This window comes from Lactuca sativa, chromosome 5 (genome assembly GCF_002870075.4).
Source record: "Lactuca sativa cultivar Salinas chromosome 5, Lsat_Salinas_v11, whole genome shotgun sequence".
NCBI classification, from domain to species: Eukaryota; Viridiplantae; Streptophyta; class Magnoliopsida; order Asterales; family Asteraceae; genus Lactuca; species Lactuca sativa.
The window spans coordinates 6,249,930-6,266,621 of record NC_056627.2 but is presented as its reverse complement, the minus strand read 5'-3'; the positions used below and the strand labels follow the sequence as shown (position 1 = coordinate 6,266,621).

The window sequence follows — 16,692 nt, the reverse complement described above, 5'->3', positions numbered from 1 at the left end:
TTATCTAATTGGATCTTAGAGGTAACATGCTAATAAATCGTATTTGCATTTTTTTTTTCTTTCAAAATAAATAGTGTTAATTTGAATACTTGACTGGAAAACAATTTGAACACACATAAGCTCATCCGTATTTTAAGTTGATTACCATCTCATCTCATACACTAAAATAACAAAAAATGGCAATATATATAACATGTGAAATAGCTAATTTTTAATGTTAGTACATTAGGACTCTTCACAAAACATCATTTCAAAGTCTAGTTTTGTTTACATAATGAACTCACCTTGGTTATATACATCAAAGTGAATGATTAGCAGTTCATGTTATTATGACATTAAAATCCAATTTTGGAAAAATTGAAAGAGAAATTCACAGATGCGAATGTTTATGATTTTAATGCACAAATTGTATATTAAAAATTTGTAAGTTCGTAGATGACCATGCAAAAAAAAAAAAAAAAAAACCGAAGAACACATGTATCGTAGATAAGTAGAGAGAAAATCGCAAATGTTTGTATGTAATATGTGATAAAATTACCATTTTTTATACATGAATTAAAATCGCAGTCAAGGTAATGAAAACGTTGACGCCTAGCTCTCACCTGTAATTTCATTAGTTAAAACTGAAAAAATCTTAAATTTTTAGTTATTTAGAAAAAAAAAAATAAGAAAAATAACTATTTTTACCTCTATCCAAGGTTCTAAAAAGCTCGTCATGGCTCCGCCATGGCGCGCCACGACTCCGCCATGGCGCGCCACGACTCCAAGGCTTACACCTGCCGCCAAGCTTTGCCAAAACGCCGCCTTAACTCATATATGTGTATAAAAATGAATAATAGTTGAAAATACATATAAAAGTATTAATTATATAGAAAATTTCCGGCTTAAGTCACGCCTTACAAACGTCGTGACTCGCCAAGGCTCGGAAAAGCTTGAAGCTTGACATTGCCGCCAAGTCACGCCTTACGTTATTTAGAACATTGCCTCTATCTCTTAAAACACCTTACTTTGAAAGTTTAGTATTAGCCACTTTAGTTGTAGTGTATATATATATATATATATATATATATATATATATATATATATATATATATATATATATATATATATATATATATATATATATATAATTTTTATTTTGTGTGCGATAAGCCGATAACAAACACTTATTTCTTCAAATATAATAGGGTCCAGTCAATAAATATTTAAAGTCAAAAGGTCTCTTCCTTGGGTCAAACCATCCAAGGGCAAAATAATTTAATGTCATTTTCGTAAATAATCCAGAAATCACGGGTGCACATATATCAAAAATATTCAGGACATCGTCACATCTGTTTCTCACTCCTCCCCTTTTTGCTCTCTCTTCGTCTTCTTCTCGACAACAGGAAACATCTAGCCCAGAAGAACGCTCAGATCTGTGACCACAAAAGCTTCGCGAAAACCTAATCCAGGGTACAATATTTGTAAGTAATATTTCCTGCTTCATCGTTATTATAAATGTACTTGCTTTTCGTACGCTTTTGATACATGAGTACACTGTTAGCTCCTGTATGGACCTGAAGTCGACGCTTGCTCGAGATCTATGACTTTCGAAGTTCGCAAATAGTTGAATTTTGAAATTAACTGTTCCTTGGTCATAGATTGGGGTACATTTGTGCATTATTGAGGTTTTAGAGAGGTCAATTGGTTTAATTAGAGTATGTGTTTTTTGATGATATTAGATCTTAATTCTTGGACGATTGTTTAGTTTTTGTGTATTGAAGATAGGTTTGAGTGGAAATGAACTTTTTGATATATTATCATTTTTTTTCTCTGTATATGCAGTGTCATATATAGATTCGGGTACGTACATTTGTGTATTATCGAAGTTTTAGGAAGACGAAATTGCTAAGTGAGTTACGTTTTTTTTTTTTTTTTTTTAAACGATTTTTCGTTTTTTGTGTAGTGGAGGTAAGTTTGAGTGGAAATCAACCTTTTTATTTCGTATCATATTTTCTCCGTAAATACAGTATTTTAACAATTTTTTAATATACGCAAATTGATGTCCTTCAAATTGTGAGTGTTTTGAAAATAGAGTTCCTTTTGTGACCAATTGTAGTTACTGTAGTTATAGATTGAACAATGCAAATCATGATGGATTAGTAGATATGCTGCATCCTGCATATGCATATTATTCGTTTTGCAGATTATGCTGCACTTGTGTATCTAGTGTGTTCTACACAAATGTCCAATAGATTTACCATATCCCAAATTCCTACAATAGAACTTATGTTGGCTTATCCATATAATTAGAGTATGCAACAATCCAGAATGAATACCATGCAGACTTCTAGTCAGCCACTCTTATGTAAAGTGGTTGGTGATGATTCTGTTGGGAATCTCTCTAACTGAACATTTATGTTTCTCCTACTTTTTATTCTATCAACAATAGTTGACCCGTTTAAGTATCCCAACCATGTTTTAGCAAATTGCAGCTAATAAGTTTGCCATTTTTCACATTGGCATTTCATACAACGTTTGATTGCTAACTGTTGATGCAGGCTAGGTAGATTGGGGTGATACGAAATGGCAGAGGTGGATGTTCAAAATCCTCTTCTTGGTGATACAACCTGCGGTTCGTTACTGCATCAGTTGCAGGTGAAATATGATTTCACATGCTCGTTTTCCATTTTTGTTGTTAAAGAAATTTGTTTTTTTTTTCACTTTCACAGTTTCACTCACATAATCTCAGCTAGAATGAAGTGACTAATAATGTTTATGGGAAGGTTAACTTTTTGTGGGCACTAAACTGACTATTGAGTGATAATTTCTATATTAATGCAGAAAATTTGGGATGAGGTTGGTGAAAGCGACGAGGAAAGGGATAAGATGCTTCTTCAGCTAGAACAAGAGTGCTTGGATGTGTACAAGAGGAAAGTTGACCAGGCTGCAAAGTCAAGGGCACACCTTCTTCAGGCACTGGCAGATGCTAAACTTGAACTTTCAACCCTTCTTGCATCCCTTGGAGAGAAAACGTTTGTTGGAATTGTACGTATCTTGTTGTTTTTTTTTCTTTGTAACAAGAGAAATAGACAATTCATGACACCTTTTTCTGTATATCATGTTGACTTATATGTAGCCTGAGAAGACATCAGGAACCATTAAGGAACAACTTGCTGCTATTGCACCAGCTCTAGAACAATTGTGGAAGCAGAAAGAAGAGAGGATAAAGGATTTCTCAGATGTACAAACACAAATACAAAAAATATGCGGAGAAATTGCAGGGAGTAGTAATCAGCAGGCAGGAAGCCCAAAAGTCGACGAGTCTGACTTATCTTTGAAGAAATTGTCAGAATTCCATGACCAGTTAAAAGAGCTCCAAAAGGAGAAAGTACAATTTTACCCTCAACCATTTAGCCAGTCATCTGTTTAGTTATAGACTACTGACACTGATAGTAACATTGATTTTTTGTTAGAGTGATAGATTGCACAAGGTCCTGGAACTTGTGAGCACTGTACATGACCTTTGTGCTGTCCTTGGGATCGATTTCTACAGTACAGTGACAGAGGTGCATCCAAGCTTAGATGATGCAACTGGGGTGGCCTCCAAAAGCATAAGCAATGACACCCTAGCTAGGCTTGCTAAAACGGTTATAGCTTTAAAAGAAGATAAGAAGCAGAGGTTAAAGAAGGTATGCCATTTTCCACCTCCTTATGTCTCTCCTAAAATCATATTATGACATGTTTTTCTTTCTGTTTTGCAGCTTCAAGAGTTAGCAACTCAGCTAATTGATCTTTGGAATTTGATGGATACGTCTGAAGAAGAGCGTAGTTTGTTTGATCATGTTACTTGTAACATCTCAGCTTCAGTGGATGAAGTAACTGTCCCAGGGGCTCTTGCTCTTGATTTGATTGAACAGGTATAAAAAAAATCTTAGTTGTTCTTTAAGAAACAAAATAAGGAGCGTGGTTGGTAATTCATATGATTTTGTTATGTAGGCTGAGGTGGAAGTTGAAAGGCTAGATAAGCTTAAATTTAGCAGAATGAAAGAGATTGCATTTAAGAGGCAAGGCGAGCTTGAAGAGATTTTTGCACATGCACACATTGAGATCGACTCGCAAGCTGCTAGAGAGAAAATTTTGACGCTGATTGATTCTGGGAGTGTCGAGCCTTCTGAGTTGCTAGCAGACATGGATAATCAAATCATAAAAGCCAAGGAAGAAGCAATCAGTAGGAAAGATATATTGGATAAAGTTGAGAAGTGGATGTCAGCATGTGAAGAAGAAAGCTGGCTTGACGATTACAATAGGGTAATCTTTTTCTTTTTCTTTTTTGCAAATTAACCCTGAAAAATTAATAGCTGAAACATGTTTGATGGTTTAATTTTTTGACTTCATACTCATAACAGGATGACAACAGATATAATGCAAGCAGAGGTGCACACTTAAATCTGAAGCGAGCAGAAAAGGCCAGAATTTTGGTCAACAAAATTCCGGGTAATATGCCAGCCAAACTTTTTGTTTCTGTTGTCATGGGTGTTAATTTTTTTTATCCAATGCTTGCGTTAGAGTTATTTGACCTTTTGCAGAGATTTTTACTATAATATAAATTTGACTAAACTACATAAGCATCCTGTGGTTCTGCAAAAAATATTCATCCTTAACCTTTTTCCATCCCTGAAAGCAAATATGGATTGTAACCCTTTTTAGTCCAAAGCCGATGAAAAAATGACTATTTTGCTCTTATTTGATTTTTTTTTTTTGAAAAAATCATATAAGGGTAAAGCAGTAATCCTTAGGTTGGCTAGAGACGTAATGGATCATTACAATACTTGCTTTCAGGGACAGGGACGAAAAAGATTAGGATGAGGACCAAATGCGTAACCTTTTTGGTTTTGTAACCAGAGGAACACTTTATTATGTTTATTATGTTGATGTCTGTGTTTGGTGCATTTTAGATGATACAATAGTAAAATAAATGCAATGGCAGGTCTTGTGGAGACTTTGGTGGTGAAAACCAGAGCATGGGAAGAGGAACACGGACTTACTTTTGCATATGACGGTGTTCCACTTCTTGCGATGTTAGACGAATATGCTTTACTCAGGCATGATAGAGAAGAAGAGAAACGAAGAATGAGGGTTAGAAAATTCTAGTTATTACTATAAAATGAAAATGTAGTAATCAAAAAGTAAGTCAATTTGGTTTTGGAACTGTTTGTGACACTACCTACCTACCTACAGGACCAGAAGAAGTTTCATGAACAGCTAAACACAGAACAAGAAGCGATATTCGGTTCAAGACCAAGCCCGGCGCGACCACTTAGCAGTACAAAGAAGGTGGTGGGACCACGTGTGAATGGTAATGGAACACCTAACAGTAACAGAAGGCTGTCTTTGAACCAAAATGGAGGTGGTAGGTCAGGCAAGAGAGACAGTGCCAGACCAATTGCTCCTTTGAACTATGTCGCCATATCAAAAGAGGATGCTGCCTCACATGTCTCAGGCACTGAGCCTGCCCCAGTTACACCTTAAGAGGAGTAAGTATAAAATCTTTGTTTAGGATCCTACCTACCTACCTACTATCAACTCTCCCTCTCTCTTTCTTGTGATTGCATGTTACTACTTACTATAACCAGATTCATATTAGAGAGAGTTTAGCTTAGCTTAGCTTAGCTTGTGTGCATGATATATGATATATGATATATTAGCATCTATTACTTACCTAACTGCTATTTCCTATTTGCATGTTTGCTCAAGATTTTTTTTAGGTTTATGTTTATATTTATGTTTATGTTGGTTGATGACACAACAACTAAGTAAAGTAACCCAAAATCAAATCAGAAATTGAATAGTGGTGACTAGTGTGTGAAACACAATCTTAGGCTCTTTGATCAAATAATCAATGGCTGAGATTACATGGGTGGCTGCCCCCTACAAATCACGGTTGATATATGAATGAATTTGATCTATGTTTCTCATAGGGATGGCCATGGGACGTGTAAACTTCATCCCATATCTGCTGTGCTTATAAAACTGGATTCCAAACTTGATCCTATCGCATCAGGCATCCAGTTAATAAATAACCATCGCCTTTGCATAAATGGTGGGTATAATACTAATATCCTAGCCATCTCAATCCATGGAATTTTTATGAAGTTTCATACCCAGTCGTAAATATATATTATATTATAAAATATAAATAATCTATGAAAAATCTTGTTCTAATAACTCTAATAATTTTAACTCAAATATAACTTTAGTAATTTTAACTTCAAATCCAACCTTATCAAGTGTGTTTATATTCGTAAAATAAGACATATTTTACATATTTGGTGGTGAATGTAGGCGATAAAATGGATAAGATTAAGCAAGTTAAGTTACTATTTTATTGTCTCTGAGTGAGTTAAAAAAACATATTGGGACTTATAGTAATATTATCTTTGTCCCAAATTAACTGTCTACATTTGATTTTTAAAGTCTTTATTTTTCAACTTTAACCTTAAATAATTTTGTTTTTTATAGATAATACTTGATGTAAAATATATGAATGAATTATATTTTAAGTTTCTTTTTATTGTTATCAGTTTTATAATATATAACACAAATAAAAATATTAAATGTCAAAATTAAAGAAAAAAGACTTTAAAAGTCAAATATGGACAATTAATTTGTGACGGATGGAGTACAATTGTTTTAAATAAAACGATTTATAATACTAAATAAATACATTTTCGAGTGACTTTTGACAGTTTCTCCTGTATTTTTTTTTAAAAAATTATATACTTTTTTTTTTTCGAAAGAGAAAATTTTATATACTTTATTTATTACAAATAAAAAATAAAACCATAAATTATCGGACATTTGTAAAACTAAGAAAGCCAACAAAATGTTGCCCATTGGGAAACTAGCATAGAGATAAAAATCATAAGATATAGCTTAACACAAGTGAAACGGCGATATTGGATTTTGGTTGTACACTAACATGAATCCTTAGTTTCCTCCTATTGGTCCAAGTTCATGACCAATGTCTTATCTATTGACTTTGCTTCCTAGGAATTACCCCTAAAGATAACTATGTTCAAACATCATATGACAGCCCATAACTCCACACACAAATCCAACCTATATATATGTATATATAATCCCGAATCCAAACTAGCCTTGTTTCAAAAAACAAACATGGGGTCTATACTAGACTTCTTGAAACCTATATGCTTGTTCGCCAATCGTAACAAGAAGAACAAGCACAAGAAAAGACACCAAAATGGTCAGAAACAGAAAGACGAGAAAAAAGAGCAGCTTTTGAAGAATAATCAGCTAACATTACAAGACTGTATTTTAAGTTCACCTAGCCTCAACAGATCGTCACCGTTGCCATTGGCTACTTCTAGCAAACGGGTTCATCCTAACCCTTCATTTGTTACCGAGAACCTCTCCATGGAAACACAAACACTCCTGTTAGGGGACCATTTGAATCCTTTGTTTGAATATGATAACAATAATGATGATGATGATGATGATGATGATGATGATGATGATGATGATGATGATGATGATGATGAAATGGGAATGAGAATCAAAAAGACAAAGAAGAGAGTCAGCTTTAGAACACCTGAAGTTGCTGATATTTTCATATTGACTATTGAGTCTCCTGAGCTACAAGATTTTCAGGTTATCTGAAATTTGATATTTTTGCAATCTTTCAACTTATATGTCTATCGATCTCGACCCATTTTCATCTCACAATTTCTTCTAGGGTTACCAAACTAATAACAGGAAAAGAAAAAGGGAAAAAAAACACGAAAAAACGGTACTCATGTCGAAAATTGACGGTTTCGTTTCTTATTACCAAAAGAACAAAGATTGAAGATTGGTTTGGCTTTTTTGTTTTTAAGCCGAAAAAGACTGTATCTTAATGAGATGTTCTTGTTTTGATATGTATGAGATTCATGTTTAATTAATTATTTAAACTTTTTATCGGTTATAATACGGTTTCACTCTACATTCTTTCATTTCTTAAATATTTCTAGCCAAAGGCTCTTAAAGCCCACATGACTAGAGGAGAGGATAGGGTGCTCTCGGATTTGATAAGAAAGAGGGCCTCCGAGTCATTTTACATGTAGGAAAAAAGACAAACCATGGGCTTGAGGCATTTGTCGTCTCAGTTTTTTGGCTTCTATTAAAGTCTAGTTGTGTTTTTGGATGTTGATCTCTAGAATGTTTTTGGCTATTATATATTGCAAAATTCAAAAAGTTTCATCACACGTTTTCTTGAACTTTGACTCCAGCAAATCCATGTATTCGATTGCTATATAGTTGCTTTCTGCAACTGGAAAAAATAAAACAAAAACAAAAAAAGTAACATTTTATGAAGGTAGAAAATTGACCCAACATGCACAATAGGCATAACCGCATAATTCATCCTCTGGCGCGAACTCCACTAAATTGTGTTAAGGCAAGCTCGAACTCAAATTAATAGCTCAATACTATAGTATCGTCTGGCTCAAGAAAGATTCAAGCTTTGATATGAGAAACCTTTGTTTTATAAAGCAAATGGAACCTAACGGTTTGACTAACTCAAAAACATCTATACAAGCACGTTTGATAAAAGCCCAACTTACAATGTGCACGTTTGATACAAGCCCAACTCTTGTACATTCATATTAATGATTTGCACTTTGGTCCTCGGTTTTTGAAAATTTGGTCCCATAAAGTTTTCTTGCAAATTTATACTGTACTTATTTAAGGTTTTTGTAAGAGAATCATTTAGATGTCACCTCTAAATCGATACAGCCTCTGAATGACTTATTAACGAATCTAAAGCCTCCTCTATTTTCTCTTAACCATTAAAAAGTTGGAATCATTCGGCACTAATACTTATGTTCTATCAAATAACCGAGCTTGCTCCAAGTAAAATGACTTATTCTGGCACTGAAAATAATTTACAATTTTAGTAATAAAAATATAGTTTTATACTTGAAAACATTACAAAAACCTCAAATAACGTCAAAATTTATGTTATACCTTTTTGGGACGAAAATTAAAAACAAGCTAGGACCAAAAATGTAAGCAACTCTAATGAGTACATAAGGCTCAAGTAAAACTATAAAGCCAAACTCGAGTGGTTAACTCAATGAAACTCAAATTTCTAATAAAAGCTCAAACAGTATGCAAAAAAAAAAAAACATGATATGACTCACTAAATAAGAATTATATGTTGGTTGAAAACAATGACATGACATGATCAAAGAAAACACGCACGCTGTAGCTAAATTTGTAACCACACCACCCCTCCCTCGGTCAGCAGCTACTACAGAGTGATGGGGACTTTTGGGGCCATACAAGGATGCTGCCTCTTAACAACTTTTTTGGTTTTAAAATGTGTTCCTGTCAATAAGAATTACAGCCAGCAGCCAGCCACTGTTACCTTGTTGTACAGATTTGGTCAGTAATTGTATACCCTCTTAACAACCAGACAGCATCACCTCACCTGTCCTGTATTACCAGAAACACACTTTCAGCAAGCCTCCTACTTCTCAAATAACTAATAACTAATAACAATACCAATTTAAGTCTTACCCCCACAATACTACAAATACTACATCAGATCAGCATGTAACATCTCGAAATAGCCGTTTTATTTCATCATAAAACCATCTGCACACACAAACAGACAAGGATATGAACATGATGTAATTTATAGAAGAAAGCAATTGAAAAATGGAGACTGATGGACTCACTTGCAAAGAAAAAGAGGTTTTCGTCTATCACTGCCTCGTGCCCTCAAACGATTTCTAACGACGTTTTCTTCAGAGAACTTGCTTGGAGGAAGAACCTCACATGGCCCATCAATCAACCCAGCCAATAATGTGCTTTCATGATTCGATTCATATACCTAAACCAACATACAACTCCCTCATATCATTTATAGCTAACCCTATTATTCATAACCAAATTCCTCCAATAATTAAGCCATGCTCATGCTCATGCTCATGCATGGGTGGATTGGCTGAATGGGTAATAAACTAATCATGTCTGTTTGTCTGGATAAATTGATGTTTGTATTTTGCATACATAAGGTCTGTTTTGTTTCTTTCCTAGACTGACTAAAAAACCCATTTTACCCTTGCATTGCAAAAACCAAGGGGGGAAATAGTTAAGTCAATTCATTCTGTCCAAATTAAGTGAAAAAAGAATTATGTTTACCTCATTGGTTTCTGGTGCACATGGGCGACCAACACCCTCGGGCAAATCATCAGGAAAAAAACACCGAGTCACAGTAACACACTTCTTTTTCGTCTTTTCATCTTCCCACATTTCCTACAACAAACAAAAAACTTACATATAAATAAATATCACATATTATATTATTATTTATTTTTAGTACATAATACTACAGACTCTACTTACTTGTAGTTTATTAGGCAAATATTTATTGCCAGGGGAGCTGAAAAGTGCATAATCCTTTAATGCATATGAAGTTCCATTGATGCAACAAGACTGGTAATATGTTTTTCCATCCATTTCTTTTACCACATCCCCAATCCATTCAACTTCATTCATGGCTATGCTACTCAATAAAGGGTCCTCATTTTCACCAACCACAACATCATGAGTTTCAACTTTTTTAACTGGATCACCTTCTTCACCCTCCTCCTTATTAGCTGAACCATTAACACCAGGTTCTTGTCCACTATCACTATGTGAAACTTCTTGGACATTACTACTGTTAGTGTTTTGAGACTGAGCATCTGTCTTTGTATGATGATTTTCAAAACTAGTAACTGCCTCCAGATTAGCAGGAGCCTGTGGTGCTGACAGCATTGCAAACTTCTCTTCATTTGATCTTTCAACTTCAACCAAACAAGACTTGTCATGTTTCTCATTTTCTACTTCTGTCAGTTTACTGTTGGTTTCACCAGAAGCAGTTTGTGAAACAGAGATCCCATTTGATTTCTTATCTAAACATGGCTGATCTGTTAGAGTATTTGAAGATAACTTTGGTGTACTTATGTTTCTCATAACACGACCATATTTAGGGGGAAGAGGTTTTCCATTGCTTATGGTCAAACACTTTGCACAATGCCATTCCTGCCACTCGCCTCTAGGGATAGATTTTGGGTTACAATGTAGACACCTCAAGTGATACCCTCTTTCACAAGCATCACATACAAGTACAGTATCCACATCATTGATTGTCCCCTTGCACATTTGACAAGTCAAAGCCTTGGTCATGTAATCCCTTGAAGGAGGTGTCCATGTGGGATGATCTGGCAGATGCGGGTGCAGTAACTTTTGAACAATTTTACTAACTTCACTGTGTGTATCCGTGACAGAAGGAGGTTGAATGAAGTTCATACGATGTGGGACATGATTCGTGTTCATAGGAGTAGGTGTTCCTTGAGTGATGAATGGTTTAGATGTAATTACATGACTAGATGAGCCATCTGCCTTTACTTTATCAGATCCAGCTTTAGCAAAAGAAGCAGCTTGAGGCTGCATAGACCATGATGGAGTTTTCCCTGTCATGTGATCTCCAATCACTGCATTTAGGATGCATGGTATGAAAAATGTATGAATCAAGAAACTGAAAAAGAGTAAAAGATAGTACCTTGGGACTGTGACGTATTATAAGAACCATTTGCACCTCCATCTATTCTAAAATGTGGTCTTTCAGCTCGAGGAACTGACAATGAAGAATCTCTTCCCATATGTATGACATTGGAGACACCAGGTCTTACCTCACTTGTGGGCAATTGATAAGGTAAAGCTCGTGTGTTGGATGCAGAAGCATGAACCACGTTTGAAGGATTCTGGAAGCTTCCAGAAGAAACAGGTGTGTGATTTGTTTTATCTGATGGAAACATCCTTACAGAGGCACCACGGTTTTCAGTAGCCCCACTTATGTTTGATTGCAGTCTTGGAGGTGTATACATATTGGAATGTAATGGGAAAACCTCAGACTTTTCCATCTAATGGAAATGCAGAATACAGAAGCTTATATCAGCAAAAAAAGAAAAAAAAAAACATGTGGCAACTATACAACAATATCAAAAACAGGTAAAAAGAAGTTTCAAGGAACTCAATTTTAGCAATTAAAGTAACTTAAAGGAAGAAGCAAATATCAGAATGGAACCTCACCTTTTGCTTTGTAAGCTGCAATTTCTCAGCAATCGACGTCTTTGGAGGCCGAATCCCTAACCTCTGTTCCCTCAATCTATTAAGACCAAGATCCTCAATTACTGACCCAAAAGCATCCCTAGGAAAAATATCTTTTGGAGCAAATTCTTTACAAACATCAGCTAATTTCTCCCTCGCCTCAGCCATCATCTGCACCTCCATCGCCGTTGGCTTCCTACCGCCCCTCATCTTCCCCATAGTAGCCAGCACCAACACAATCTCAGCCACCTTCTTCACATTACTCGCCAGCCCAACATCAATACCTCCTCCTTTAGCCTTCTTAATGCCCGATTCTCTATCAACACCATTCTCCAGCGGTCTCTTCTCACCTACGGTCTCAGATCTCATCTCCGATAGATCCATAGGCTCTCCAACAACCGTATTATCCATCGATCACTGACCCACCACCATAAAACACGTTTTCCTCCGTTTTTTGAAGAAAAACACCGGGAAAACACCAAATTTTCGTCACAAACCTGCATAAAGGATCAAGATTAGATGCCATAAGATGTGGGAAAGGCGAAAGAAACCCTAGAGGGAGGGGGGAGTCGGAAAGGAGAGGGGTTTATGATTTGAAAATAAAATTCGGGAAAAGATCGATTAAATGAAATACCTTTTGGCGGGTTTGTAATCGAATATAATCGGGGTTTTGGTCTTTGGGCGAGGAGTTTGGGGGCCAAAAAAAACTTCGAGCAGGGGAGTCAGGGAGATTGAGAAGAGAAGAGAGAGAGAAATATAAGGTGGGGTTTTCTTCCATTTTATTACTCCCAATTATCGAATACCATTATTAATGTTTAATATTAAAATTATAAATTAAGATTATACTCTTGTATAAAAATAAGATTATATCCCTTAACATAATATACCATTAACGAAAACCAAGTTAATTGATGGTGTATTTGTTTTTTAGAACGACATGTTGATTTTTTATTTGATATAAAATAATTATTTATTGTATACTTTTAATATAACAAAACATGTTATAAAAGATAATGTCTCGATATTTTACTATTTATATAAATCAAATCATTGTCTTTTATTATTTGAAAAAAATATTATTATATGTAAAATTATTTATAAGCAAAATAACATTTTTATATATTATACACTTGTTAAAATTAATTTAACTTAATATATTAAATTATATATTTATAATCACTTTTAATAATAAAACCAAAATGTTAGTTATCAATAACTCCAATTATTTTACATAAATACTAAAGGATTGGTTATTCATGACTTAATATTACAGTAATCGCATACAAATTGTTTCTAAGACCATCCACATGGGTCTTATATTGCAATGAAATTGGTTTTCCTATGATTTTTTGTAATTTTTTTTATAACAATGTAATTAATAACATTTTTTTCAAAAATGTTCTCAACACATCAACACCTTTTATATATTTTAACAAAATATCTCAACTATTAATAATTAATAATTGTTCAATAATAAGTTAACATAAAGATAGTTATTTATAGTTCAAATAAATTTCCAATTTTAAAATACATAATAAATAATTAATTTAGTTTAATGATTAGTGAGTATGGAAATAACAAAACATGAATCACAAAACAAACATTAAGTTGATTTTTGTTTCTTTGTCTCGAATCGGTTTCAAATCTCTTCACACATTTCACTTCTTATTAATGTCTTTGTATAACTTCGAAGATAGCTTTCATATTCGGGAAAACAAATTTAAGAAGTTTTAGGAAAAAATATATTAAAATTAGATTATATGTATAATCAAGTGAATGAATATATAAATGTCACACCCCAAAACCGATAACGGCGGAAACGTTCTGGGGCGGAGGACGTCATGTAAAGTATCACAACACAGTATAACAGTAAATAAGCAAACAACATCATCCATTGCATTAAATATATAATTTTAATATAAGTGTGTTCCGTACAGTTATAGACGCCAAAAAGTAAATCAAAATAATAAGATGAGTCTTGGATGCGCTCCATCATCTCAAAAGCTGGCCTCGGTACCTGTCTACTGATGACCTGAGAATACAAGTTATTTTGAAAGAGTTTATCAGCATTAAGCTGGTGAGTTCATAAGTATTTTAGTGTCAGTGTTTGTATCAAAACGTTTGAACGTGGTTTTAAGTATGAGTTTGTAAACATTGGTAATAAAAGTATGTGAATGTTTGTAAGTGTTTGTAAAAGTTTGAATCTCTCAGAAAAACCTATATTTTCTATTAAAAGTAGCCTTCTAACAAGGCGTAACTGTTTTGTATGTTCGTTTGTTGTAAAAGTGTGTAATTTTCCCAAGTGTAACTATTATTAACAAAATATAGTTTGTACATTAATGTTTAAGTGAAATGATCACTAAATGTATGTAAAGGGTAAATTATTGTAGTACTATAGTGTTGTATTATAGGAACTATTGCTGTACTAACTACCTTAAACCGGATTTATATTAAGGTATCATGTGATTAATTGTACCATACTATCGACTAAGTAACACGACAAATGTAGGTCATAAAAAAGTATGACGTTTGGCACCCGCAAACCTGCAGGTCCGGCTGTAGCTAGCAGCAAGGTGTAGGATAGTCAATCCAATATAGATCTATACGCAAACTCACGCTCTCCCTTCAAGAGACTCTGGCTACAACTCGGACCATGAAATTGAAGGCATGCTCCGATATAGTGGATCACAATTATGTAAATGTATTCATGTATATGTAATGTATTGTTAATCGTTTTACGTGTGCTAGCTGTAATGTGTGTTCTCTCTCTATCTAGCAGGTATAGTAATGTACTGTGAGTACTAGTTGTAATGTATGTTCTCTTTATCTAGCAAGTATTGAATCATGAATGAACTGACTCATTGTATGATATCGCGTTCTAGTAATAGTTCTAGTCTCTTCCTAAACTACCCATATGGTAGCTTACTAATAATGAAACTGGTACGTATGAACATGGATGTATACCCTTGCTACCCAAGGGCATTGGATGAACTGGAAGGACCTTTATGACTATATATGTACATATGATATATAACTAATATTTAAACAACCTTCGGACGGATACCCGATGTCCCAACCAGACCACATCTCAAGCGCGAAAAGGAAATAGGGCGGACGGCCTTCCTAAGTCTTTTAAACATTGCTTATATAATTATACATATATGGGCATGCAATTTATAAAAAGTATAAAAGAGTTTAAGTAAAAGTATTTGATAAGTAAAAGAGTTTGTAAAGCAGTTTGAAGTAAAACAGTTTGATAAACAGTTTGAACAGTAATAAAATCATTGGTTTTGTAGTTATTAATCACATGTGATTGATGTAATAACTATAAGTATTCAACTTGTATTCCCCCCATTAAAGCATTTAAAACATTTAAAAGTATTTCAAAGGTTAGTTAAAGGGGTATGAACTCACTTGTGGTGAGTGGATTGGATTGAAGTGTCGGGCACGGTGCTAGGTGACAAATGAAGACTTGTACACACGCACGAGCCTAGTTATCATATAATGAACATATATATAACTAATTAGCCAAAATATACTAATAAATTAAGTCGGGACATTCTAGAACATGAAAACACTTTGTTTCAGGTGTTAAAGATCACAAGGATTGCATCCAAGTGTTGGTAGGGCAAAGCTAGGGTGTTTGGAGTTCAAGGGTAAACTCCCTTGGAGTTTACGGTTTTGATGGTCATAACCCAAGGAGTTTACGGTAGTAAACTCTAGGGTTTACGATCGTAAACTCTACTCCTATTGACCATGTGTTGTTTTGAGGTTTAACAAGCCTTTTGAAGCATTTCTACTAGGTGGTTTGGCCTTTAGAAGGGACTAGGGCAACAAAAACACTCCTTAGATGAGTTTACAACCTCATGGTCATTTACCTTTGGTTTTACTACCGTAAACCCTTATGGAAAAGGGTATTGCCATGTTTTCAAGTCCTTAACACCACTAGGTAATTGTCTAGGTTAGTTTTTAGGCCTAAGAAAGGAATATGACCCATTTAATCACACTTTAGGGTGTTTACGGTTTTGGGAGATCCCCAAACCGTAAACACCTATAAATGTTGGTCTTTGGTGTTTTTCAAGGCTTAAACACATCAATGGAAGGTTTAAACATGTCAAGGTAAGGCTTAAACATCAAACTAGGTCTAAACAAGGGACTTAGGCACACTTTGGTGCCATTCTTGGTGTTTACGGCCCAAGAACATTCTTGGACCGTGAACACCTCAAACCTTGTGTTCTTGGCATATTTTCTTGATGTTTATATGTAATACTAGATTAATAAGACTCAAGGATGGAAGTACTTACTATTAGGAAGCTTGATTTGAGCTAAAAGTCCAAGAACACTTAGTGTGTGTTCTTGGTGTTCTTGGTGTTTTGGAAATCTAGACAAAATACATAAATGAATGGATGAATAGATGCACAAACACTAGATTAAGTGTTTTACTAACTTGAAATGGTTAGAACACTTACTAGTTTGAAGATCTAGAACAAAATCTAGGATGATACTTGAAAGGATATTTTGGAGTTTACTCTTTTGGGTATTTGGGGAGTAAAC

General features: G+C 34.5%; 2 protein-coding genes across 3 annotated transcripts; one reads left to right on the top strand and one right to left on the bottom strand.

The window, feature by feature from the left end:
- Window positions 1-1,305: 1,305 nt before the first annotated feature.
- On the top strand, window positions 1,306-5,718 carry LOC111899609 (65-kDa microtubule-associated protein 1). Its single transcript, XM_023895444.3, has 10 exons — window positions 1,306-1,463; window positions 2,541-2,637; window positions 2,824-3,027; window positions 3,119-3,370; window positions 3,456-3,671; window positions 3,744-3,899; window positions 3,979-4,290; window positions 4,389-4,476; window positions 4,970-5,118; window positions 5,221-5,718. The coding sequence occupies exons 2-10, from the start codon at window positions 2,566-2,568 to the stop codon at window positions 5,509-5,511; spliced, it is 1,740 nt and encodes a 579-aa protein (XP_023751212.1). The 5' UTR covers window positions 1,306-1,463; window positions 2,541-2,565; the 3' UTR covers window positions 5,512-5,718.
- A 3,386-nt stretch (window positions 5,719-9,104) lies between these two features.
- On the bottom strand, window positions 9,105-12,907 carry LOC111899608 (uncharacterized). Of its 2 annotated transcripts, none has more exons than XM_023895442.2 (8): window positions 12,773-12,907; window positions 12,121-12,635; window positions 11,591-11,951; window positions 10,390-11,522; window positions 10,186-10,299; window positions 9,720-9,874; window positions 9,559-9,636; window positions 9,105-9,474 (listed from the first exon to the last, which is right to left on the bottom strand). In XM_023895442.2, the coding sequence occupies exons 2-7, from the start codon at window positions 12,547-12,549 to the stop codon at window positions 9,588-9,590; spliced, it is 2,241 nt and encodes a 746-aa protein (XP_023751210.1). In that variant the 5' UTR covers window positions 12,550-12,635; window positions 12,773-12,907; the 3' UTR covers window positions 9,105-9,474; window positions 9,559-9,587. The 2 variants fall into 2 exon arrangements, with proteins under 2 accessions (XP_023751210.1, XP_023751211.1); XM_023895443.3 differs by having other exon boundaries at window positions 10,390-11,501.
- Between the last annotated feature and the right edge of the window lie 3,785 nt (window positions 12,908-16,692).